Source organism: Camelus ferus, chromosome 11, assembly GCF_009834535.1.
Source record: "Camelus ferus isolate YT-003-E chromosome 11, BCGSAC_Cfer_1.0, whole genome shotgun sequence".
Taxonomy (NCBI): Eukaryota; Metazoa; Chordata; class Mammalia; order Artiodactyla; family Camelidae; genus Camelus; species Camelus ferus.
Genome location: NC_045706.1, coordinates 25,410,329 through 25,435,062, shown reverse-complemented (window position 1 = coordinate 25,435,062; position 24,734 = coordinate 25,410,329). Strand labels below are relative to the sequence as shown.

The window sequence follows — 24,734 nt, the reverse complement described above, 5'->3', positions numbered from 1 at the left end:
TGGGGATTCTCAGAACCAGAGTGCATGTTCGGAGCTAGAGTTCCCATTCCCATCCATCCTCCTCTAGTCCCCTAGGAATCTAGACTCTCGACAGGCTTAGGGTTTGGCCCTGGGGCTTAACACTCCAAATTAGGCAGATACAGGGAGGGTGACACCAGGACCTGTGTCACTGTGGTAAGGTCAGAACTGTTCCCTGAAGCAAGGGAAACTTGTTCCCCGGAAGAATGAAACTGTGCATTTGGTCATCGATAAGAGATTCGTCCTGCACCTGTAGAATCCTCCTTCTGGAAATGAGCAGTGCAAGTGACCAAGTCAGAGTAAGCTAAAAAAGCTAAAGAATGGGTCTTCTCACCCACAGCCACACCAAGAAAGTAGTTACTAAATCATACACTGCCACCCTGATCCAACATCATTACTCAACCCACATCACTGAGGAGACACCCATTAACCTAATCTCTGAGACATACATTACGAAAAAGAAAGATGCTGATATGATCAACGAACACAGCAATTCAAAGCAGAAACACAGACATTGCCACCAAACAATACTCAAATTCCTCCAACTCAGTGTTACACAAAGTGCAGTCACCTTGGTACAATACCACAAAACATCAAGTAACAAACCTTAAGCCAGCTGCCGGAATGTGTCAGCAAGGTGCAATACATGGTAACACACAACACAATTCAAACTCTCCATCCCACAGGCACACCCATACACAAAGGCTGAAATCATGTGGCCACCTGAGCGATCATAAACACTGGGCAGACACACACACAGATGGAGCCAGCAGTGCAACTCCCAACCCTCCGGCATCCCCAGCAGGACATGGTCACCTCCGCAGCCTCCCCAAACCAGTGATCTCCTGATCCCCAGCACAGTGCAGGCTGCCAGAAAGCAGTAGTGCCGTCCCATTTCTCCAGCAGGTGTATGTGTCTAGACCATCACCTCCAATAAGGCCTCTGGGCTCTCGTTGCTAGTAAGAGAGTAGACTGTCCCCTGAGCCTGCTTCCCGAGACAGAACAAATCAGCTCTCTCCTGGTTGGGGTTTAATAAGACTTCACTGTTACTGAAAATGACAGAGCTCCAGGGGTGGAGGGCAAGGTGCAGGTGGGGTGGGAGGGGGCTCGCCAAGCTGGGTGCAGGAATCCCCCTTCCTCCACCAAGCCCTGCCTTCAGTGGCCATTCCAGAGCTGGAGCCCTCTTGCTGGGTGTTCACTGAGTATCGATTCAGTCTGCAAGCAATTTTAATATTTCTTCAGGGACTTTCCAGCTACAGCACAAGTCATTAATTCACCCTCCCAAATTGCTTATTCAATAGCAGGAACATGGCTCCTGAATAAAGTCCCAGAATTTATGTGACTCACACGAGTCAGGAGGTCAAACAACTGTTATGGAGCGAAGTTAAAAATCCAAATAAAATATTGACACTTTTTTGGGGAGGGGGAGAGGGGAGTAAAGGTATTTAAAATAGGTTTTTGTTGCAATGCCCCCAGGATAAAGAAAGGAAGGAGACTGAAGACAAGTTGGAGTTTATAAAATCAATGGAATTTATTGCACATCTACTTGGCATTTAATAATTCTCTCATTTCCACATGCCCCCACCCCATCCCATCCTGGCCATAGACAGAAAGATACACAGGTATACAAATGCACATTTATGCACATCAATACTGGTGCCCAGACCAATATAAAAATGCAATTGTGATGTGAGCATCTGAAACACCTTGGAAGTGAACAGTGATGAGTGTGGAGTCGTGTATGACGGTGGCTTACAGATTTGACAGGAAGGCATAACTGGGCAGAAATTCATGAGGAGAGTTTGGATAAATATATCCAGTATTATAGATCTTGGATCAATGCATTAGAGCAGACATGAATATAAAGATACACTAATCATAGAAATAGTTTCTAGAAACAGAAACTGAGAAACGCACCTGTATTCAGTATCACCACATGATCTTGTACATGATTTGGAAAGTAGATAGAGAGACAGGGAAATGGAGAGAGAGATAGAGATGGAAACATATAGAGAGAGAATTTAGAAAATCTATCCTCAAAACTACAAATGAATATAAAATATACTGAAATTGTAGCCACTTAACCTAAAATTGAGGTTTGTTTATAACACAGACATGATGCTTATCAAATACATCTATGGTACATGCACAGGAGAGAGTAAGCATGTTTAGAATCACAGCTACATGCAATCTCTGTTCATTGTCTGCATACACATTTGCACAGTTGTCCAGATCATGGATGTGAAAAGACGGAAGGAAAAAATTTGCTTATGCCCAAATAGTTAATAAACACAAAGAAACTATTAATATATAAATTTTCAGAAGAGGTCACATGGTTCAGCCTACAGAGATTGGAGTCACAGACCCAAAGTCTGGCTCCATTTCTATGAAGCATGTGACTTTGGGCAAGTTGCTTAGCCTCTCTGTTGTCTCCTTGGTAAAACAAAGAACACACCTATTTCATTGAGTTGTAGTTAGGATTTGGATGAGAAAATTCACATTACAATGCATTACATTATCATAGCATTACTCTACAATACATAGAGTGAATATGAAATAAATGAGTTGTACTTTTACTATTATTATATATAGCTCTTCTATTCAGGCCCAGTTTCTCATAGATTCTACCATCTGTTCTTAATTTTTTAAAAATCTTTTTTGGGGTAATTAGTTTTATTTATTTATTTTAATGGAGGTACTGGGGATTGAAGCCAGGACCTCTCGTGCATGCTAAGCATGCACTCTACTACTGAGCTATACCCTCCCCTCCCTGGTCTGTTTCTGGTACAGCTGACTTATGCTACCCAGTGGTTAGCAGTGTGGGTTCTAGAGTCAGGCTGCCCAGGTTTAAACCTTGGCTCTGCTACTTAACAACTGTGTGACCTTAGGCAAGTTACTTAACCTCTCTGAGCCTCAGCTTCCACTTCTATAGAACAGGGATAATGATCTTCATAAGAAATTGTGAAATACAAATTAAACAATCCATGTAAAGTACTTAGCCCAGTGCCTTGGCACACGGTGAACATATATTTGGTCACTATGTCCCTTAAAATTATGTTATTGTTATTATTAGTAATAGCGTTTAATAACATTCACTTGCTATTCAACAAATGGTTTTTAAGTACTTATGCCAGGCACTGTTGCTAGGTGCCAAAAATACAATGGTGAGAAAAATGGGCATGACATGTGCCCTTCTTTGCAGAGCTCAGAGTCCAGGGGAGGACTCACTGTGAGTTGAGTAAGCAAGAAAACAGGTTTCACCTCTGGGCTGGACCCTACGTGGAAGAGGGGAACAGAGAGAAATAGACTGGAAAACCAGGGCGGAGCCAGATTGGGAAAGATTCTGAAGGCCAGGCTGAGGAATTCTGAATTTATCCTGTAGGTAATAGGAAGCAATTGTAGGGTTTAGCCACATCACATTCTTTCAGGAGACTGGGTGGATTGTTTTTGAAAACTGGCTTAATGAGGTGAGAAGTGGGAGGGGCTAGAGGCAGGGAGGCCAGGTGGTCGATAGCAGGCCCCACCTGCTGCTGCTAAGGGCCCCTTCCCTCCAGGCTCCCTTCTGCTTGCAGAGGGAGGTGGCGTGCCTGTGGAGGGAAGGGAAGGATGGACAGGGAGGACTTGTCCCAGCAGTAAGTCCACACAGCACCCCTTTCACCACTGGGTGGACAGCTGGTAGACCCCAGCTCTAGCCCAGAAGCCCTGACAGATGAAGGTAGGGCCAGTGGTGAGAGGAGCTAGTCTGGTCACGCTCTGGGCTTGGCATGCACCGCAGACTGGTTTCCAAATGGTTAGTTAAACACATTGCCCCTTAATTTTTAATCCTATGCATATCTTGAAGTTAAATCAATCCATATGCTTACCGTTCATCATATAAACCATCACTATTGCCCCCTTGGGCCAGGCCCATGGCCCATCTAGCCTGGTAAATTATATCTGGCCTGGGCTCCCGGGGACACATGGTAGAAGGATTATCGCCCTCAGTGCCAGTCTTAGAAGGCTAAATTGATGCAGAAAATAAGCCTGGTACCTAAGGAAACCACTGGGAATCTATCAGCCTAAAAGGTACCAAAAACTATTTTGAAGTTATTTTTAATTTGTAGCTTATAGTTTAGTTTCCACAGAGGAACCAATAGCTTCTTGAATTTTGGTTCCTGCGTCTGATGGGGTCAGGATTAGCAGATGGAGGGAAATGTGGATTGATCGAGTATCAGTAAAGAACCTTCTTTAACTCACTAGGACATTCTCCCAACTCTTTCAGGAGTAGTTTCTTTATCTCCTGGCTTAAGCTAGTCTTCTCAAATATAAGAGAGTTTAAGAATAATCTAGAGAATTTGCTTAAATACTGATTCCTGGGCCCCACCACCATCAGAAATTCTAATGTCAAAGGTCTGAAGGAGGCTCCAGGGATTTGCATGTTAGCGTGTGCCCCAGGGGATTCTAATGCAAGCGGTTCAAAGACAGTAGTTTGAGGACAACTTTGTGCAAGCTTTTAGATAGGACTGTCATCTCTCAGAGCTCAGTTGTGACTTTTTAGAAGCAACAAGAGAGGCAGAAACTTTTGACATGTTTGGGGGGAACCCTGGTCACCTTGGAACCTGTGTATTCCAGCTTTATCCTGCTACAGCCAGAATGGAAGGTCCTGCCCATAGCTTCCTGTCACCAGCACACGCACAGAACCCTGCCTGATGTATGGTCAATTGTCCAAACTGGAGCCTGAGCCTAAGAAAACAGAATTCATGTGAAGCACTTCCAGGCTGCCAGCAGGGAGGGCAGGGTGGCTGCTGTTTCCTTTTGGTTCCTGCGGGGAGGAGGTAGTACATTTCAGTTCTTCAGTTCCTGGGACACACAGAGGGGAGATTCCATGCCCTTAGAGTTCTCAGAAGTAGGGAAAGGTAAGAACCATACTGGGGAGAGGTGAAATTTTCCTGAATGATCTATGAGATCTCACTTGCGATTCTGCCATGAAAAGTCTCCAGCTGTTTTCATTGCTGTGATTTGCCTCAGGGCAGAGCTAGGGACACGTGTCTGATGTAGGCAGCTCTAAAAGACCTGAGTTAAAGCAATTACCTGCATTCATTGGGCAAAATATCCTTCGCTGAAGCAAATATTGTTTTGCCCTCTTGGATGATCAGCCTGTAGTCCCTAGGCAGCCTGAAGTCACTGGTAGAGGCCCCTCCCACCATCATCTGGCTTGATGGGCAGTGGGGCTAGCTAGCCTGGCACATTTCTACCCTGGAGTTCCTCTGATTTACCCAATCAGAAAAGATTTCCCCATACCAGAGATTAAATATTTTCTGCAAGGACTAAACTAGGCAATTTAAACTGATTTATACAGGTATATAACACATGTGTGTAGATACTTGACTTCTTGCCCCAAAGACTCTTTGAGCAAACCAGTGATATGACCAGGCCTGGGGCCAGCCAGCCATTCTACTAGGAAGTAACTCCAAAGTGGAGAAGGCAGTCTGTCCTGGGCACTGGGACAGGATTTCACAGGGACATGCTTGGAGATTCCACGTGTGCATCATGCTGTCAGCAGCTGGTTCCAGTGGGTGGAATACTCCCATTTTATAGAGGGCTGTGCTGAAGCTCAAGAAGCCTCTTCGCCTTTGTTTCTCAGAACACCATAGAACAGGAGACTAGAACAACAGATCCAGGAGTTTGGGCTTTTGAATATTTCTCTCCTGGAGGCAGTATGGCTTCACGGCTAAGGGTATAGGTCCTGGGATTGGTCTACCTGAATTCAAAGCCCAGGTTTTCCATTTCTTAAATGGGTGACTTTGGGCAAGTTATAATATGCCTTACCTGCAGAATGGGTCCTGGTGAGGATTTAATGGACTATTTGTTTGAAGCACTTAGGACATTGCCTCGCTCAAAGTAAATACTCAGTGGACAATAGTATTTTATTACTGGCACCTCCGATGAGGAAGCATAGCTCCTAGAAATCCTGCCCAGCCTAGTCCTAGTAATGCTGCCACCTAACTCCCTCCAAGGTGAGCTGTCTGAGGTCACCTTAATGCTAACAGGACCTCTTCTTGTCTCCACCTCAGGGGACATTTTTGCACACCATTTATTATCATATAATGCAATGCAATATAGTATCATACATAACATAACATAATATGATGGGTAGGTTAACTTGGAAACCCTGAGGCGGACCGTGGATGGATGGATAGATGAATAGATACATTTGTACTAAGTATACATACATTATATCATTCTATTGATTTGTAAAAAGTTCCCGGTCTGCCTGGCTGTAATGAGATTTTTGAACTTTGCGTGGCGATCAATGAGAGGAATATTATTGGCCTGGAGAATTGATATACCTGCTCTCAGTGGCTTGTTCTGCTCCCAGGCTGCCCCGGCCCCCCAGGTGTACGATTCCAGCAGACACTTAACCTTTTTTACAGTGTCATCAGGCTAAAAGGAATCTAATAGTGACACAGGACTTGTGCTCAGCACTCTGCCACTATTGCTTTCCTGTCACAAATAATTTATAGCCTTCTATTTCCATCCCCGAGCCTGCACCCCAGCCCTGCCTCCCACTTTCCCCCAGCTCCCAGGAATCAATAAGCTCACATAGCCACAGTGGGACTTCAGGGTGCAAGGAGACAGACAGACAGACAGACAGAGGGAGGGGAGACAGAGAGAGGGCAGAGACAGACAGAAGGGGAGAGAGAAAGTGAAGCACGGAGGAAGGATGAGTGGAAAAGATGGAGGAGGAAGAGGGAGAGAGAGTAGAATCAGAAGAGCTGGGAATCTCCCTGGTGCTTTCTTAGAACTGAGAGTGTCTCTGTTGCTTCATGAGTTAAACAAACTGTAAATAGGAGACGCATTACATGCTTTCATGCTAACTCACAGAGCCAAGTGACTGTTTTGATCTCCAGCGTGGCAGGGAGGGTGGCGACCTCCCAGAAATTTAACCAAAGAGGGAATGACTTCACCTGCCTTGTCATCCCTTACTCTAAAGCTCTGCCGTAGCCCCCTGGCCTCTCTTGGGTCCTGAGGGAGCTGCTGCTCATCCTGTCTCTGAATCCTTCCCAGCGCCCCCAAGCAAAGGGCCCCAGTCTGTCTTCCGGAGAGTCTCTCTGATGCATCTCTTTTGGGGTCAGGCTCTGACACCTGCTGCTGTTTCCTGTCTTCTCAAGTGCTCTTCCCAGGGTCCCCGCAGCAGCTGCTCTGACCAGGCTGGGCATATTGGCCTGAGAGACCTTCTTGCCTGCACCTAGCTCAGCCCCTCCATAGAAAGCAGCCAGGCCTGGGGTCACTCAGAGGAATACTACTGCCAGTAGCTATTACTATAGCTAGCATTTATTGAGCCAAGCATCATACTAATCATTTTATGTGAATTATCCTATTTAATCCTCATGACAATCCTATGAAGTGGAGAGTATTATTATCTTATTTTACAGATGAGGGAATAAGAAACTGCTGGGCATTTCACAGGCAACAAGTAACAGAGCTGGGACTCAGATTCAGGAGACTGAGCCCAGAGCCTGTCCACTTCTTCCCTTTGCTCCGCTCACACCCTCGTGAGGGTGAGATGCTAAGTGCCTGAAGTCCCTGTGCTGGACCAAGGCAAAGCCCAGGATGTTCCCCGGAAAGGTGGGGGAGAGAGCGCATCCCTGTGAAGGAGTTTGCTGGAAGGAAGAGTAGGGAGCAGGTATCCCGGGAGGGCAGTCTTTCTGTAGAAATAAGAAATGGCACCTCCCAGCCCCCAGTAGAGACGTGCCCTCCAAGGTTCCTGATTGTAACCTGAGATCAGCTCATGCCCACCGCCTGGGACACGGGAACGGACACCAAGAGCATTAGCAACTCACAACAGGCACCCTGCCTAGCTCCTCTCCCCTGCACCACCACGCCGCTGTCAAGGAGTAGTGATTTTCCATCACTTGCTGCCTCAGCTAAATTCTGCACCAGTGCCCCAGGGGTCAGAGGCTCTGGGTAACAAAGACAGCAACTCCACAAGGCCATCCAGTTGTCTGTCTCCCCTAGCCTCTGTCCTGTGGCTCCCTCAGTCCAGAACCCGTCAGCCCTCAAGCCAGAGCCACCCACAGACCCACTGAAATCCCAGAAGTTTTTGCTGCAATGAATGAGGAGCAGGCGCTCTGAGCTGCTCAGCCTCCTTCTAGACTCTTCCCAGAGACCAGCCTACACTGCCTTTCACCACTGTCAGGTCTTCCCCATTGTGATCACGCTCCAAACCCAGAATTTTTGACATCTTCACAACATACGGTCTCCTGCCACCTCCTCCCTGAGCCCACCATTCCGTTCTCTCCTTGCTCTGCCTTCTCTCGCCGTCATCCACTTTCAGGCAGCTTCAGTGTCTCCTTCTTCACGGGTTCTTCCTCCTCAGCTTACTCAGGTCCTTCCTCCTCTAAACAGCCTTCTATCCACTCAGCTGCCGGTTCCATCCTCAGCTTCCACACTTTCCTCTCCTTTCCTTTTCTACAAACTTCTGAAGCGAGAGTCTCCGTCCACTGCCTCCCTCTGCCTGTCCACTTCCTCTGCTCTTTGTGTCTGGCTTCTGCCTCAGTTGCTTTGTTGGGGCTGCCCTCCCAAGGTCACTAGTGGTCACCAAATTCCCAGATCTGGTGCCTCTTCTTATTCCCAAGTCCCTCCAGTCTATATGTCACCATTGATGCTGTGGATTATGTTTCCCTTCTGGAAATGTTCTTTGTTGACTTAGCTAAAACTGCCTGATCCTGGTTCTGCCGTTTCCTGTAAGACCAACTCTGACCCCTGTGCAAGGTCAGGTTGTTTTCCTCAGTTTCTGATAGTTGGTGTCCTCCAGCGTCTGCTTCTTAGGCCTCTCGTCTCAACCAACACTCCTTTCCCTGACAATCTCCCCAGTCCATACCTGCTGGGCCATGCCCTCCCCACCAACCCTTGACACTTGCCTACCGCCTCAAATGCTGCATGTCAAGAACCAAACCAGTCATCTTCCCGCATCCCTCTTTCTGACAGCGGGACACACCACCAGCCTGCCAGGTGTAGTCATCCGGCATGCTGGAGCCATTGGTTGTCTCCAGTGAGTTGCCAGATCCTGACCATTCTGCCTTCACAATGTCTTGTGAATTCTTCCCTCTCTATTCTGAGACCAGCCCCTTATGGCCTCTTGCCTGTAGATAACTCTGCCTGGATTGGTTTGTGCACGTCCCCTTCAGTTTAGAAATTGCTCATGGCTTGAGACTCTCTAAACCTGGTTCCTGTGTGCTGGGGGAAGTGTGACAAAGCAACAAAAAGCACACATTTTAGAGACAGAATTCGAACGCTGCCTGAGCTGGCAGTGTGATTCTGAGTAAGCTCCTAACCACTGTCGGCTTCGGTTTTCAATCTGCAAAATGAGGATAATAGTGTTTACTTTGGAGGTTGTTGTCTGAGAGTTTACAGTAGTGTATATACAGGAATAGAAATTGCGTAGAATATTGGCACATAATGGATGCTCAATAAGTGGAAAATACCTATTATCATCATTACCTCCAAGTTTTCAGCCTTATTTCCTCTTACTCTCTTACATATACCGCCACAGCTCCTGGTCTGGGCATTAACCGCTAACCTGGCATGTGCGCTTGGCTTCCAGGCTTTGCTTCCACCCTCCTCCAGCGCCTGCGTGTAACCCCCTCCTCTCTGCTTCTATGTTCATCTTAGAATCATGTTATTATTTACGGGGGAAAGAGACCTTAAAGATCCTGTTGTCTAACCTCTTTATAGCTGAAGAAACTGAGGCCCGGAAAAAGATAAAGATGAGGTCAAAGCCATGCAGCCTGGTGTTTTTTCCACTATCCACTGTGCCTCTGGTTCCTGTGTGTGTGTGTGTGTGTGTGTGTGTGTGTGTGTGTGTGTGTGTATTCAGCCTTACTCTGCTTTGAAGATCTACATCAAGTTCCGCCTCCAAAGACTCCTTTCCCATTTCTCCCACTTGCAAGGGGGATGATTCCTCCCCTGCATCCTCTAGGCACTTACTGCCTGGCCCCCTAAGGGTTCCTTGGCTTTCTCTGGGTATGTGTCCTCCCCCCAGCTTCATTCCATGCATGGCTTGTGACTCACCTGGCTGGTAAAGATGAACTTGGCTCACCCATCTCTCTGTGGAGAGAAGCAATGCCTTCAGAAAAGTGGCTTCCAGGGGCACCCGATTTGACCAGTGGCTGGAGGGGAGTGTTCCTCCATCCTGCCCCTAGGGTGGGTCTCTTGCATCGCTGAGCCCTGGGGCCTTGGGTCACTGACAGTTCCCATCCCTGGGATGTTCGATCTGGACCCCCACCCCTGGGAGTGCATAGGGAGGGCACCAGGCTTTTCGCCCAGCCTAGCAGAGAAGCTGTGATCCAAGTAAGGTCTCTGAGGAGGAGGGCAGTGGGCCAGCGAGCTGGGCAGGGGCAGAGCTTTGATGAGTTTGAGAGCACTAAGTGGGCTCAGGAAGTTGCCTAGGGCCTGACATCTGGCAAAGGGACCATGTGCTGGGTCAGGATCCTGGAGACAAAAGGGTTGGTTACCTGTGACCCAGCGGTTCCCTGGGTACTTCCCTTTAGCTCACAAAATGGGGAAATCTCATCCCGTCCCCCGACTCTGGAGGACTGTGATACAGTCCCAATAGGAAAGTCAGTTCCAAAATGATCTCCAGACTCCTCTCAGGAGGAGATGTGTGTGGTTGAGGAGGGAAGGGTGGACAGCAAGTCATCAGGGCAATCCCCATGCCCAGGAAGGGGAAGGATGCTGTGCTCCACTCACTCTGCTACCCTGATCCTTGCTACCAAACATCAAGCTGCAGTTCAGACGATGCACACGACAGGACAGAATGCAGACCGCCTCTGTGCAGGGCTGCAGGACAGAATGCAGACTGCCTCCGCCCAGGGCTGCGCTAGGCTGGATCCACAGAGCCAACGTGAGGGCAAGCTCATGCCTTGTAGCAGTCAGAGAGGGCAGAGGTTCAGGGAGCATATGGGTGAGGAGGAAGCTGAGGAGCTTGGGGGAGCGCCTCTGCAGGGCTGGGCTGGATTGGCCAGGGCAGGAGAGGGCATGTGATGTGTGATGCTGTTGTGATGCTGTTGCAGGATCATCCGGACCAAAGTTCAGCAACCTTTCCACCCAACGCCGGATGGAGCCGGGACCGGAGTGACTGCCCCTGGCCACACCATTGGTAAGAGGGCTGGGGGGAAGTGAGGAAGCTGGGCACCCTGAGAGCTGGGAAGCGCAGCCTCATCCCTGGGAAATGCACAGCTGTCTGAGGTCCAAGCCTGTGCTCTCCCTGGGCTCCTAGAGGCTTGGGATCTGCCTGATAAACTAGCTCCCCAGGACCCCTCTCTGCCTCCCACCCGCATCTCCTCCCAGCTGCCTTGCCTTTATCAGTCTGTGTGTCTGTCTGTCTCTCTCTTTCCCCTCTAGCTTTCCTTCTCCTTCCCTTCCTCCTCCCCCTTCTCCATCTTTCGTTCTCTTTCTCCCTCTCTGCCCCTCTCTCTTTCTTACCTACTTGCTTGTTCCATTTCTGTTTAACATTTTTAAGATTATTCTCCTTTCTTCTCCCCTCTTCCTTCCTGTCTGCCTTTCCCTTTCTCTCCTCTCCTCTCTGTAGGTGAGGATCTGTCTCTCTCCCCTTCTCCTCATGGCCCCCTCCCTCTTGGCCCATCTCTCTGGATCCCTTGGTCTCTCTCTTATCCACTCGGTGACTCTCCATCCCTCTCCAGCCTCCTCATCAATTGACCCTCTCTCATGGCCTCTCAGAGATATAACCCAGGCCCACCAAGACATCTGCTCACACCCCACACCTACTGTCTTCCCTTTGGCCCAAGGGCACTTGGTGCTGCTGAAGCTATATATGAGGCCTGGGGCTTGAGGAGCTGGGATGTGGTTAAACTCCTCCTGCCACCTCTCTTGGCAGCTATCCTCTCTCTCTTGACCAGCAAGAAGTAGAAACGGCTGGTCCCAGCCCTCCTGGACTTGGCAGGAGCGTTGTTTACTAGCCCGGGCTACAGCGTGTGCTGGGAGGCAGGGCTGGGCCGGGCTCTACCTGAGCTGATCATGGGGGAGTGAATGTGTTCACTACACTGTGCCTGGAGAGGGAATTAGGAACTTATGTGATTTCAAGACCAGAAGCAACTGGGGGAGAGGAGCTTCATGCTCCTGCGGAATATCAGGACCAGTCCTGTGTCTCTGAGAGAATCAGAGACAGAGTTTAGAAAGCCAGAAACTCCAAATCAGCACGGGTAACAACTCCTCCTAGGAGACTAGAAACAATGGGCTGGGGTTTGTTTGGAAGGATTTGCCTGGCCCCCCGGGATGGGATGAGCTGTGCAAGGGGGGAGGCATCCTAGGAGCTATACTCTCTGCAGGTCCACTGAGTCACTTTCTAGATTGAGTTAGCTTTGCTGTTTCCATCCGTCTTCAGGGAACAAGTTCAGTGAGTGAAATCTCTAGGTCTGCAGAGGAGGCTGGAATTGACTGGTCACCATTCAGCCCGGGGTAGACAGCAGTGAATAGCCTGAAATGTCTGTAGCAACATATTCCCCTTCAAACCTCAGACGAAGAAGGAGACTGTGGACTCCCCATCCCTCCTCATTTTCTCTGCTTCTCTCTGCCCCCAGTCCTGGGGCTTTGGCTTGTGATCACAACCACTATCCTGATGGCATTTCCTCCTTACTCTCATCCAGTTCCCAGTACGGCCTCCCCTCCTGTTTCCAGCGCCTCCAATGATCCAGTGGGATCCTACTCCATCAACGGGATCCTGGGGATCCCTCGCTCCAATGGCGAGAAGAGGAAACGTGATGAAGGTAGGGAGGAGGGAAGAGGCTTGGCTTCTTCTGTGCATGCTTTGTCCTTGGACTCAGAGCTCCGGTTTCGGACCGGCCTCGCAGCTGCTCTGCTGTGAGATCAGTTTTAGTAGCAAAGCCCAGGTCCCCCCACTGCCCTGCTGGCTCCTGGAGAGAGGGAGGCGGGCTGCTGGTGGGGCCATCAGCTTCACCATCTGCTCAACAGCCCCAACCGCCTCACCTTCTGCTAGGATTCACCCCCAATATCCCTGTGGGTTGCCAGGAGGAAGAGCATGAACCATGTACTGTGGGAAGGTTTTGGAGGTTGGGGGACAGCTGGTTTCTGACCTGAGGATGAAAGGCCAACCTGCCTTGTCCTCTCTTGATCCCAACCCATCAGGAGATGCTGGAGTGATGTCATGCACAGCTGACCCTGGTGTCCTTTCCCTGTAACACGTGGACCTTGTGCCCATTAAAACCCACTCAGGGAGCTGGGTGTGGGCCTTCTCTGCTCTTCTCCATTGGGAGAGACATCATCCAGGCTCCTCTCTGGCCCTTCCTCTCATTCCCTGTAATCCCTCAGGTGCAGCCAGCTGTTAGACAGGAAGTTCAGGGTTGAGGGGGATGAAGAGAAGGAGGAGCAGGGAAGGGAATCAGAGGAGAGAGTGGTGGTAATGACTTGGGAGAAAGAATTTTTCAAATAACATTAAGGATCCCTTGGTGACCATCTGGTTCTCTTCTGATGCATGAGGCCAGGGCACCGTGCTGGCAGGCCCAGAGACAAGAGTGGCTAAAGCCTGCTTCCTTCCCGGATCTTATGGTCCTTGCTGGGGTGGCAGTAGCCTCCCAGTCTAGGGAGGGTGTCTGATTTTAAGGGTATTTCCCATGAAATAGACAGAACCCTCTAAAATGAACATAGAGGGGATGAATATATATCCCATGGGTCCAGACAGTCCCAATTTATGCCTTTGTCTCTGCATCTTGGCCAGTCAGCATCTCCTTTTTCTCTCAAAAATGTCCTGTTTGGACAACAAATCATGTGGTCATCCCAAGCATAGACAAGCCCTTGATTGGGGCAGCTTTGGAGGGTAAAAAAAGAGAGAAAAGGGACAAAGCTGAGATTTCCTGGGCCCCGGCAGAGGGAAAAGAGAGTGTGAGAGCCCTGGCCTCTAGCAGAAGGGACAGCGAGTAGGAGAGGCCTGGGTCTGGCAAGACAGTGATGACCTGGGCCTGGCCTCCTTCCAGAAGCCCTAATGGCCTCGTTTCACAGGAAAACAGCTTGTCTGGCTCTATTTCTCCTTCTTCCAAAATATCCAAACCCATTTGGCTGCCACGGCCTTTGCCACTCACTAAATTTCATTGTGGTTGTTTTGGCGGCAACCACTGATGGGCAGGGGGCGGCTGTGAAAGGGCCTGGGTCTCAGTTCTCCCTGGGGGTTTCCCACACTCAGGCCTTCACCAAGTCCTCTGGCACCCTGAGTGGCCTGGAAGATTCTGCCTCAGACCCTGAGAATTTCTTCTTTGACCACCAGCACCTGTGAGATGACCAGGGGCCGGGGGAGGTCGAGGGACCCCCTTTGTACTCTCCCTCATTGGTCTGCGGCTGGGGCAAAGCATGTCCTCTGCTTTCTGGGCTCCTACGGTCTGTGACAGGAGGCTGGGGTAGAGAGGCACCAGCAGGAGGCCTTGGCCACCCCGAGTCGGGCCCTGCTGGCCCAGAACAGAGCATTCTCCTCTCTGAGCAATTGATCACACCCATTGTTTCAAGTCAATTCAATTCACTGAACCCTTTCTGGGCAACCATTGCAAGAAAGGCTTGGTGCTATAGGATCCCAAAGCAGAACAAGATATGATTCTTGTCCTTAAGGAGCTTACAGTCTAGTGGGGCACGTAAAACCCGTGAGCCCAGAGAGCAGGAAGGCCCATCAGATATCTAGATATCTATGTCGTGTTGGAGGTCTGGGCTGCAGGCCATGGGAATGCAGAGCAGGGAGGGAGTGAACCTCCAGGCACAGCTGCTCTTTGAGGAGGAGCCTGAGGGATGGACCAGGGGCATGATGCAAAGACAATGGTAGTGTGAAATTCTATCCCATAGACTCAGCCTTGTGACCATAAGGTATTGTGGTGAAAAAACCCAGGGCGCTTTGGCTGAGATGAAAGGGCATAGGGGACCTCATGGAGGGAAGGCTGAGTAGAGGGTTAGGGTCACAGGCAAGCAGGCCAAGACAGGACCATATAAAGACTTTTTCTAGGGGGAATGAGGAGCCATTGAAGGTGTCTGAGCAGGAAGGGAGAAGAGCAAGGCTGAGTTTGGGAAGACACTCCTCCAGCAGGACCCTGGTGAGCGGGGAGACAGCTCAGGTAGCAGTGAATTCTGAGTGAGAGATAATGGCGGCCTCTGAGTTTACCCTTCCTGCTTAAACACTTAGCCCTGGGCCTGACCAGGTGGCAAGAAGGATCAGAGACCCTACTTCTTTTGTGGGGGGAGTTCTCTCTCCTCTTGACCAACCACAGACCAGAAGGAACAGTCCTTCCTTTGGTGGGGGCCTATGAGGAATTTCAGTTCTCCCTGACCCCCCTCGAAACACTGCTCCACCACACACACACACACACACACACACACACACACACACACGCACACACTCACACACACTTGATCAGTCGGACAAAGGTGGGAAGGGAGAGGGAAGGAAAGGAAAGGCAGAGCAAAGGCAGACCTTTCGCAGCCTGTCCCCCCTCCCCCAACTCTGGGTGCCTCCAAGCATCCAGGCCCAGTTTGCATTAGGAAGCAGCTCCGATGATTAAGAATAGGGGAGATAATTATGTGTCAAGATGATGTAGCCCAGCTCGGCAGGCAGCCGGGCCAAGGTAGCTCGGCAGCTGGCAGGCCGGTCGCGGGCGGCGGCCGCGGGCACGGGCTGCACAGACACCCAGGTGTGTCCTTCAGCTCCCAGGCCAGCACTGCCGGCGAAGCAGAACACTGACTGGGGGCCCAAGGAGCGCCAGCATGGGAACTGGGATGCATACAGAGGGAGTAGGCCCCAAGGGAGTGGAGAGGCAAGTCTTCCCCCAGGAGGACCCTGTGCCCCTGCCAGCCTGGCCCTATTTTGGCGCCACGCACTGGGGCATCTCCCTAGAAGTGTCATGCCCCGGGGGCAAGCCGTGAGCCTCTCTGTCCTCAAGGAAGCCGCTCCGGCTTCTGCCTCTGGGTACAGTTCGGCCTATTCTTCAGCTCTAACAATGTCACGGTGGTGGGCATTAGCGAGGACAATCACTGCAGTGTGTGCTGGCATTATCGGAGACAAATCTCAGCAGTAGTTACTGGTGTTCACAGTGATAATACCCAGAGCATTATTGGCATTGGCACTCAGAATATGGACAGCGTTATTAGTATCTGCAGAAATCAGATTTGGGGAGACATTACTAAAGGGCCGATCAGCTGTGACTCTGGGGAAAAATGAAACTGACGGTGACTATGAGCCTGCTTGAGATGCCCCCTCATGCCTTGGCCTTTGGAAGAATGGGAAAAATCCCCAGACTTTCCTTTATGAAAAGTACTAGTCAAGAAGCTTTGACTCCTCTCTCCCCCTAAGAGTCCAGGAGGTCCCAGAGTGAGACAGGTAGACAGACCGGGGGTAGAGAAGGAAGTTATGTCACGAAGCACCCAGCAGACAGGCTGTCCAGCAGTCTGAGAAGGTAGCTCCCCATTCAGTTCCCCGCTAAAATCTTTGCTATCACCTCTTCTTAGCTACAAGTATGGGTGGGTATATTAGGGGCCTTTGAGGGAACACTGCTTCCCTGAATGTTGCATGCTTTCCTTATGTGGCTGCAAGAGGGACTTCTGTAATTTTTCAGGCTGAAAGACCAAAGTCCTTTACCTTCACCCAGTTGCTTTCAGCCGTGGCCCAAAGCATTGCTGTCCATCAGAGGTGTTGAAGCCCAGAGCAATTACATAACTTGTCCAAAAATCCAAATGAAGTCATATGGTCTGAGTCTTTTGATCTGTGTGAGGGGAGGTGTGTTGATATCATCCTTTGATGTGTGGGATTGCAGGGAGCTGTGATTTTGCATTCCATTAATTAGGTGCACAATGAATTGTGCAGTTGAGAGGTGCCAAACCAGTGCAGTTGTGCGTTTGCAGGCAGGGCGGGCTGCAGGGCTGCAAACGGCCAAGCCCTGTCACTGCCTTTAATCGCTCCCTTCTGCTTTGGATGAAGCCATAATTGCAAGAAGCGGTTTATTTCCTTAGTTAGTTTTCCTCCTAGACGTCCCCTAGTGTGTTGCTCAGGTTTGACTTGGAGCAAATGAGGGGATTGGGCTGTGGAAAAGAGTGGCATCTGGCCCGTCTAGGAGCCCTGGCTTCCCACAAGGAAGAAGGATTCAGGGTGGAGGCCAGCAGGCAGTCCCCAGGGTGCAGTGGGGATGGGCAGCATACATCCTTGCGGAAGGGCTCTGTAGGGAGGCACAGCCCTGTTGGAATCCTAGTGCCTTGGGCAACTCACTTAACCTTCATCAGCTTAGTCTTCTCATCTGTAAACTGGAGATGGTGATGGCACTGACTTCATGGGGACTGTGGAGAGGACCACCTGAGATCACAGATATGAAGTGCTGAGCCAACTCCATCCTGGAAGATGGCTCGCTGTGTGTCTCGGAAGGAGGGCGTAATCAGCAGGTTTATGTTTCAAGGGGAAGTGAAGTTGTGTCAGAAAGAAAGTTTTGGGGGTCCAGACTCCTTCATCTTGTTGCAGCCCCTTTTAAGCAGGGCAGCCTAGGGAAGCTGATGCTGGGACAAGCCAACCTGAATGGGACCAGGGCACCAGGGGAAAGACATCAGCCTCCCCTATGTGATTGGGAGGACCTTTGTCCATCTGTGCTGGAACATTTACTCTGCAGTTACCCACTAGGGTCTCCACAGGCATTTTAGATGTGTGCAGATAAATATAGGACCCCTTCTTTTCTAACGTGGAGGCAGTTCCTTCCTCTAGCCTTGCTGTGTATTTCCGCTCCCACATACAAATGTATTTATTTACTTGGGAAATGTATGTTTGTTTTATGGACATACATGGGCTTTTTTACTTGGTTTATGCAAATATGGGTATTGCGTGTTTCTACCTTTCTGAGATCTTGGGGGAAAGGGAATGGGGAAGGCTGTGTATTGGACAGGCACACAGTTTTCTGGGTAGTGTATACGCTCAATGGTCAAATGTGAGGAGGTGCATGTCCACATCCCTGTCACCAGCTCCAGGGAGCAGGGAGAGCTAGAAGCCAGGCCTGGGTGTGCTAAGTTTCCATGGTCCTGAGGCACAGGTATATATAAAGAGTTTGGCCCAAAGGGCGCTTTGTCATCACTCTGCATTCTGTTCGCAAACGGATAGGCTGCCCTGAACCTGCCTCCAGGGGTGGCCTGGGGCCTGAGGCAAGGGAGACTGAGGCTGGGAACCTTTACACCCTCAGGCTGTGTGAGAGTTGCTGACTGGAACTTTTGCTGCCCTTCGAAGAGGAGCCTGATCTCCCAATCTCAGGGCTTGCCCCCCCAGTCTTTGACTCTCCTGTCTTTCGCGATCTCTCAGTGTCTGTCTGTCTCTTATTTGCTCTAGTCGAGGTATACACTGATCCTGCCCACATTAGAGGAGGTGGAGGTTTGCATCTGGTCTGGACTTTAAGAGGTATGGGGGCCAGAGGGAACACGGTGCGGGGGCCAGGGGTAACAGCTGGGAGGGGGTGGTTAGAATGGGTTCTCAAGGACCAGAAAGCAGAATAGGAGAAGGTGGCTCAGGCTTCCACTGGGAAACCAAGAGACTAATGGAGTCTCAGGGCTTGGCTCACTCTGCCATGGGCCACTGCCGGGTTTTGGGGCTAAGGCCCCGTGGCCTGGAGGGTCAGACACTCAGTGGTTGGGGGGCACTTTTTCCAGCCCTTGGAAAAACAAAGAGCAGATCGGGTAGTAAAACAAAAGCAAAGGAGACCTGGAAGCACCTGACAGCCCTAATTCATCACGGCCCAAGTTTTTTCCTGTGTTCCCATTATATTTGTTTGTAAAAGTGGAAATCAATTTTGAAGGTAATTTTCTGGAAAGAATGGAAGGGAGGTGGGAGGGCCGGATAAGGCAGAGATGGTAAAAGGAAAAATTTAGGCCAGGCACAGCCCAGGGGCAGCTCTTGGCAAGGTGAAAGAAAATTGCATATTCAATCTCCATCCATGAATCTCCCTCACTGCTGCCCGCCTCCTGCTTGAAAACAATGAAGGCTTTTTCCCAACGCTGGGCAGGGCCTCGGTATCAGCCTCACTTTAACTTCAGGGTCATTAATTCCCTGATTATTGAAGGAGAAGAGAGGGTTGCAGCATCGTCGATTCCAAAGGCACACCCCCCCCATGTGATCAGGCCCTGGTTGGGGTGGGGTGGGGGGCAGCCGGGGTGAGGTGAGGTGTTGTTGCAGAAGAGCAGAGGGGTGGGAGGGAGGAAGTGGGGAGCCAACCGGACTCGGGGGAAGGAAGCCAGGAGGAGGGTAGAAGGCAGTCATTACTGCATACCTCTGTTGTGTTGTTATTGCAAATTAAAAGTAGCATGTTCCACTCCGCAGCTATCTTTGGGGAGGGAGGGGCACCGAGGGAGGTGGGGGATCTTATCATTGCTTCTTCAGCAGACCAGCCGTGGTGTCACCGTGTGAGGTGACATTTGAATTTACAATTCCGCTGAGAAAAGCCATTAATTCACAAATTAACATTTCTCCCTCTCCCTCTCTCTTTAACACTCTCTCCCTCTCTCACATGGATGTGCAAGCAATTGAAAAGACAAAGGAAATAGCCTTAAGGAAGAGACTTTACTGCTAGTCTGTCTGTGCTGAGATTGCTCCCCCTGCTTCCAGATAGATAAACCAATTACCTGAGCGGCTCTGCTCCTGGCCGCCCGCGATCACCTCCTTTTGTAGGCTGCCTCCATGGCTGGATTACACTCGCTGTATCTCATTAATGTAAACCAGGCATGCCCTGGCCACCAGTATCTCTTCCCTGCTGTCTTTCTGGAGGGGCAGCAGAGGAGGGCTGGTGTCTGAAAAGGCAGGCCAGGAAGACCCCAGGGAAGAAGAGGCGTTGCCACTGGCCAGCTGCCAGGCCTGGGGAATTTGGGGACTTTGGGGACTTTGGATGCCTGTGGCCTGGGCCTGTGGTCCTGGAAGAGGCTGCTGGGGGGAGTCTACAGGTGAGGGCTCCTTGGTAGATTTATAGGGGGCGGACATGTAGGGGCAGAGGCTGGAGCCAGAGCCTGACTCTCTTGGGCCCACAGTACCTGTTCTCTGTGGCCTTTTGGTCCTGATGCGGGGGCTTGGCAGAAGCCAAGAGGGATGTGAGCGTTCCCTGCATGGGAAAAGAAGAGAGAAGTTTCGCCGAGTCTGCACCATTTTAGTGGGAGAGGATACAGCCTGAAGGAGCTGGGAAGGGTGCCGAGGAGGGCCCAGAAGACGAGGGGAGGTTGCACTATGTTGGATAAACAAAACGAGGTTGCACTGATTCCTTAACCTAAACCCAGCACTTGGGCACAGTTATGTCTGTTTGCCACTCAGTCCTTAAACACATGCACACACACACACACACACACATTCCCAGCCATCCGATTCCCTTCTTAGAGAATACCCACCCACCCAGGAGTGTGGATCTGGGGTGCTGTGCTGTGCCCTCAGACCTCTGAAGTGAGCTTCCATCATGGGCAGGGCGTCGCAGAGCCTTTTTCTGCTTTCACTCTCCTCCAAGATCTAGCCAGGCACTGAGAGGAGACAGTATATTGGCAGAGGGAAGCCAAGCAAAGTCTGACTTTCTCTAAGGAAAGTGCCTCTGTGGATTATTGCTAGAATTAGATGATTTCACACATACTGTACTACCTAGCACAGGTCACAGACACTGACCCTCAGGAGGCAGGTCCTTTGAGAGTCCAGAAACCAAGTCTGCACGGAGGTAATCATCTGTCTGGACAAGTGCCCAACTTTACATGCATTAGCAAGGCTTGACCTATGTTCATTTTCCAACAAATATTCAAAACCTGGCTAATGTCCACTCTAGTCCAAGAGAGAGCTAAAGTTCACAGGTCAGCATTCACTAAGACACACAGCCCCCCAAAATCCACTTATGAACACACATTCATTGTTTTGATTATATCTTCCTAGTAACCTGGGAAATGAGACCGTTCATACCTGAAGGGGGAGTTTTTCTATCTTAGTTGGATCACATATTTTAGCCAAACTCTCAGGGAAATGTTGGCTACGAGCCTGTTGAACCCCAACCAGGTCATTATACAGAGGTAGGTTTACGACCTTCACCTTGGGCCCCGTGCACACATGGACTTACTTTTTTCTGTGGGGAGGTTCCAGGGCTTAGCCATGGCTGTGTGTAGCTGACATAGGTGCATGAATTTGTACATAAATCCCTGCATTTATACCAGAGATTGTGGCCAAGTTATTAACCACCTTAGTTTCCCTACCTGATCATGCAGCTGTGGATGAAGTTTTATTTGATTGTTGGAGGAAGTGTGTTGTGATTTAGCACAAAAGAGTACTTTTTTTTTTCCCTAAAGTGCCAAAAAGTCAGAGTAGCTAGGTCGACCCCACTCCCCAGGAGAGAACGTACAGATTTGCAGGGCAGGGGCCTGTGTGTGACCCTGCACCGCTGGCAGTCAGGGTGAATGTAGCGCAGTGTTTCAACTGTCTCAGCAGACGCCTCGGGTCCTCCCCACCCCTGAGGCTGGGCGCCCCGTGCATGTGTATGCACACCCATCTTGTCAGGAAAGGTCTTCACCCCCTCATCTTCTGCTTGGCAACTACCTTCCAGCCCTGCAAATAGGCATCGTCCTCCTCCCACCGTGGGCAAGGGTGCCAAGCGAGAAATCCGCTGCCTCAGCTCTGCCCGTCTCCCCCAGGCGGGGGCTATGGACTCAGGAAGGAGGAGCTGGGCACCGAGGCTGCCCCAGGGTCCCTGCCACTCCCTGGGCACCATCTCTTCTGCAGGCCTGCAGGCAGCTGAGAAGGGCAGGGGCCAGAGGACCCCTCAGAAAAAGGGATGGGGGAGAAGGTAGGCTGGGGCGATGCAGGACTGCTGCCTTCCAGAGGAATGGGTCCCAGCAGCCTCCCGACCATCGCTGGCTACACCAGAAGGGCCCCTCCTTGCTGCCTTCCTCAGGGCCCTGGTGGCCAGTAGGGACCCACCCCATTCTACCCCGTGAGGGTGGGAAGGCAGGGAGGGTTGGGGGGAGGGCTGGGAGACCGATCACGAGCCTCAGAGCTGAGTTGCAGCAGAGCCAGTAATTCAAACCATCCTGACCCTTCGGTGAACCCAAACCTGCTGACCTTGACAGCACCAGACAAGGGAGGCCTCACAGACCTCAACCTGCATGGAGGCCTCACCTCCTCTCCCTCCCTTCCTTGGAGCCCGCAGCCCAGACTCCAGGTGGCTCCTCACTTGGCCGTCAGGTCCCTGGGAAATGTCAGCATCCCTCCCTCCCTGAGGTGCCTGCCCACCTGCCTCAAAGCACCCTTTGTGCTCATCTCCACTGAAGACAAGCTTGTGGGCATCTCATGGGGGTCTTTCTGAGGCTTTCTTCTTTAGACAGAGCTTTTACACCTTGCCCATTCTCCTCCTGCCTGGCGTCATCTTTTTCAGGAGCATTGGCTATAGTGTGTGTGTGTGTGTGTGTGTGTGAGAGAGAGAGAGAGAGAGAGAGAGAGGTCTGGGTGCACACAGGGGCAGGGATAAAATGTGATCGAGACAGAGCAGACAAGGGGAGGGAAGAAAAGCCAGAGGAAAGCAGCCCCAGGAACCTGCATTAAAGTAAATGCAGTTTATGAAGTTTATGCTCTCCTCCTGGGGAGAGCTGGAGTCCATCCAACAGCCTCTCTGAGCCTGCCAGACAGCTCCTGGAGCAGAAAGTGTGGGCAGGAGTGAAAGCAAGCCAGTGACAGAGGGAGAGATGCATGGACACGGACACACACACACACACACAATCTCTCTCTCTCTCTCTCTCTCTCTCTCTCACTGGCTGTCACAGATCTCCCTAGGTCCCAGCCGCCTGCAAAGCCTGGGATGGAGGAACACAGGAGAGTGTGTTTGGTAGGAGTGACCCTAGGAGCTTCCCTTCCCTCTTACCTCCCGACCCCCACCTCCATCTCCTTTGCAGTGCGGACCACAAACAGCTGGTGGAAGCTGCTCTGGGTGAAGGGCGGTGCAGGTGGTCTTGAGGTCTAGGTAGTAAAAGGGACTGGAATGTGGTCTCCCAGGAACCTGTCTGTTTTCTGATGCTGGGCGTCCATTTTACTCTGGCACTTTGGTCTAGACCATCCGGGTACCTTGCAGCTCCTGGAGACAGCTGCTGGAGTGTCTTAAGGAAAAACCATCAGATACAGTATTTTTTTTTCTGGGAATATGGAGGAAATAAATGGCTGACAAGGTTAGGATATGGTAACTCTCAGAGGGACTTATAAGCAAGGTGGAGTAACTGCCTTTCTAGACTCTTCTTCATGTGCACAAACACATGGGTTCATGTGCATGTTCATTAATAATCTGTAACCTGCACTCTGGCTGGGGTGGGGATCAGGGGGTGTTGGCAACACCCAGCCTCTTGCCTCCAAGACACACCTGGGCTGGGGATGGGCAGTGGGGAGAAATCTACTTCCCACCTCTTCCTGGGAACTCTGTGTCCCTATTCAAGTTCCTCCAGGAGCTGGGACAGAGGAGGACAACAGAGATACAATCATCTGGAGGCAGAGAGTTAAGGGAGGAGAGAGTACAAGGGAAGGGAAAGGATGGCTAGAAATTGCTGGTCATGGAAGATGCTCTGGGAAGCCAGGAGATGTGAGGCATAGAGGGAGGCAGCAACTGGCCAAGAATGGCTTTTGCCCTTTCTCTCCCCCTTTTCTCTCCTTTCCCCTCCCTCCTTCCTTGCCTCCCCCTCCTCACCCCTCCCCTCTTCCCTCCACACATCTTTATTGGTTCCGGTAATAGCGTTGATTTGCATGTCAGGCAAAGCCTTGCTACACACACAAAAAGAAAACCCCAGCCGTGGTGGTGTGGCAGTGTCAGCTCTCGCTGTTGTTCGACAGTGTAAAATTAAATTAATAAAGCCCCCAACACAGGAAAACATAACAGGAAATTAATGGCCTTTACTGTCGCTCTGATGCAGTCATTTGCAACCCTGCTTTCCGCACCAAAGACTTCATAAATGCAAGCAGTTTCTCTTAAACAAGCATACTTAGAGCGGCCTGGTATGTAATTTTTTGCCTTGCTTGTGTCCTTTGAGCTAACAAAGCCCCCTTCCCTTCTGGCTCCAGAGAGGCTTCCAACTGGTTCTGGTACCCGCTAGAGCCCAGCACCAGGCAGAAGGCCCCAGCCCCTCCCAAGAGCCCAGAGAGGGCTGAAGGAGGACTCAGGGTCCATACAGACAGACCCTCAGCCAGCCCTCCTTCCCTGCCAGCAGCCAGTGAGCCCGGGGCCCCAGCCTCTGCCCACAGGCCAGCAGGAAGGTGCAGTGCATGCTCTCAACCCGGAAAGTTGATCACTCTGGGGAATTCACCCAAACCCACCCAGCACTCACGAGTCCCCTTCCTCTGTGCAGCTGTCCTCTCTCTCCCACTACCTGTTTGCTCCCCACCCCCATCCATGCCTGCTTACCCTCCTGGTTCTTCACATGTGAATCGCGTGCACGTGGCCGGCTGTGTGTGGGCAGTGAGTGTCCATGCCCTTCTTTTCTACAGGTGACTGGGGCTGACTTACTCAAACGGGGAACATAACTGTACTGGCATAATTCTCTGGGGTTTCCTCTTCTCCACTGGTTGGTTAGGAATATGAGGGCCCTAAATGACCATTCAGGCCATCCCTCTGTCCTCTGTCTGGGCAGATTTCCCATAAACCATTTCAGAGAGCTGAGAGTCTGTAGTTTTGCTTCCGTGTGTAAATGGGTGGGATATTAAGCAAACTTACACCGACCGACCC

At 50.8% G+C, this 24,734-nt stretch overlaps 1 protein-coding gene across 5 annotated transcripts in view; it reads left to right on the top strand.

Annotated features, from left to right (window-relative positions):
• Positions 1–24,734, top strand: part of PAX2 (paired box 2) — an 87,116-nt gene that overhangs the window by 30,759 nt on the left and 31,623 nt on the right. For 3 of the 5 annotated variants that reach the window (XM_032491085.1, XM_032491087.1, XM_032491086.1), the window contains exons 6-8: positions 11,073–11,158; positions 12,666–12,785; positions 18,362–18,430. In XM_032491085.1, the coding sequence (XP_032346976.1) occupies positions 11,073–11,158; positions 12,666–12,785; positions 18,362–18,430 (275 nt within the window). The remainder of the gene's footprint in view (positions 1–11,072; positions 11,159–12,665; positions 12,786–18,361; positions 18,431–24,734) is intronic. The other 2 variants (XM_032491088.1, XM_032491089.1) reach the window with 1 other exon arrangement.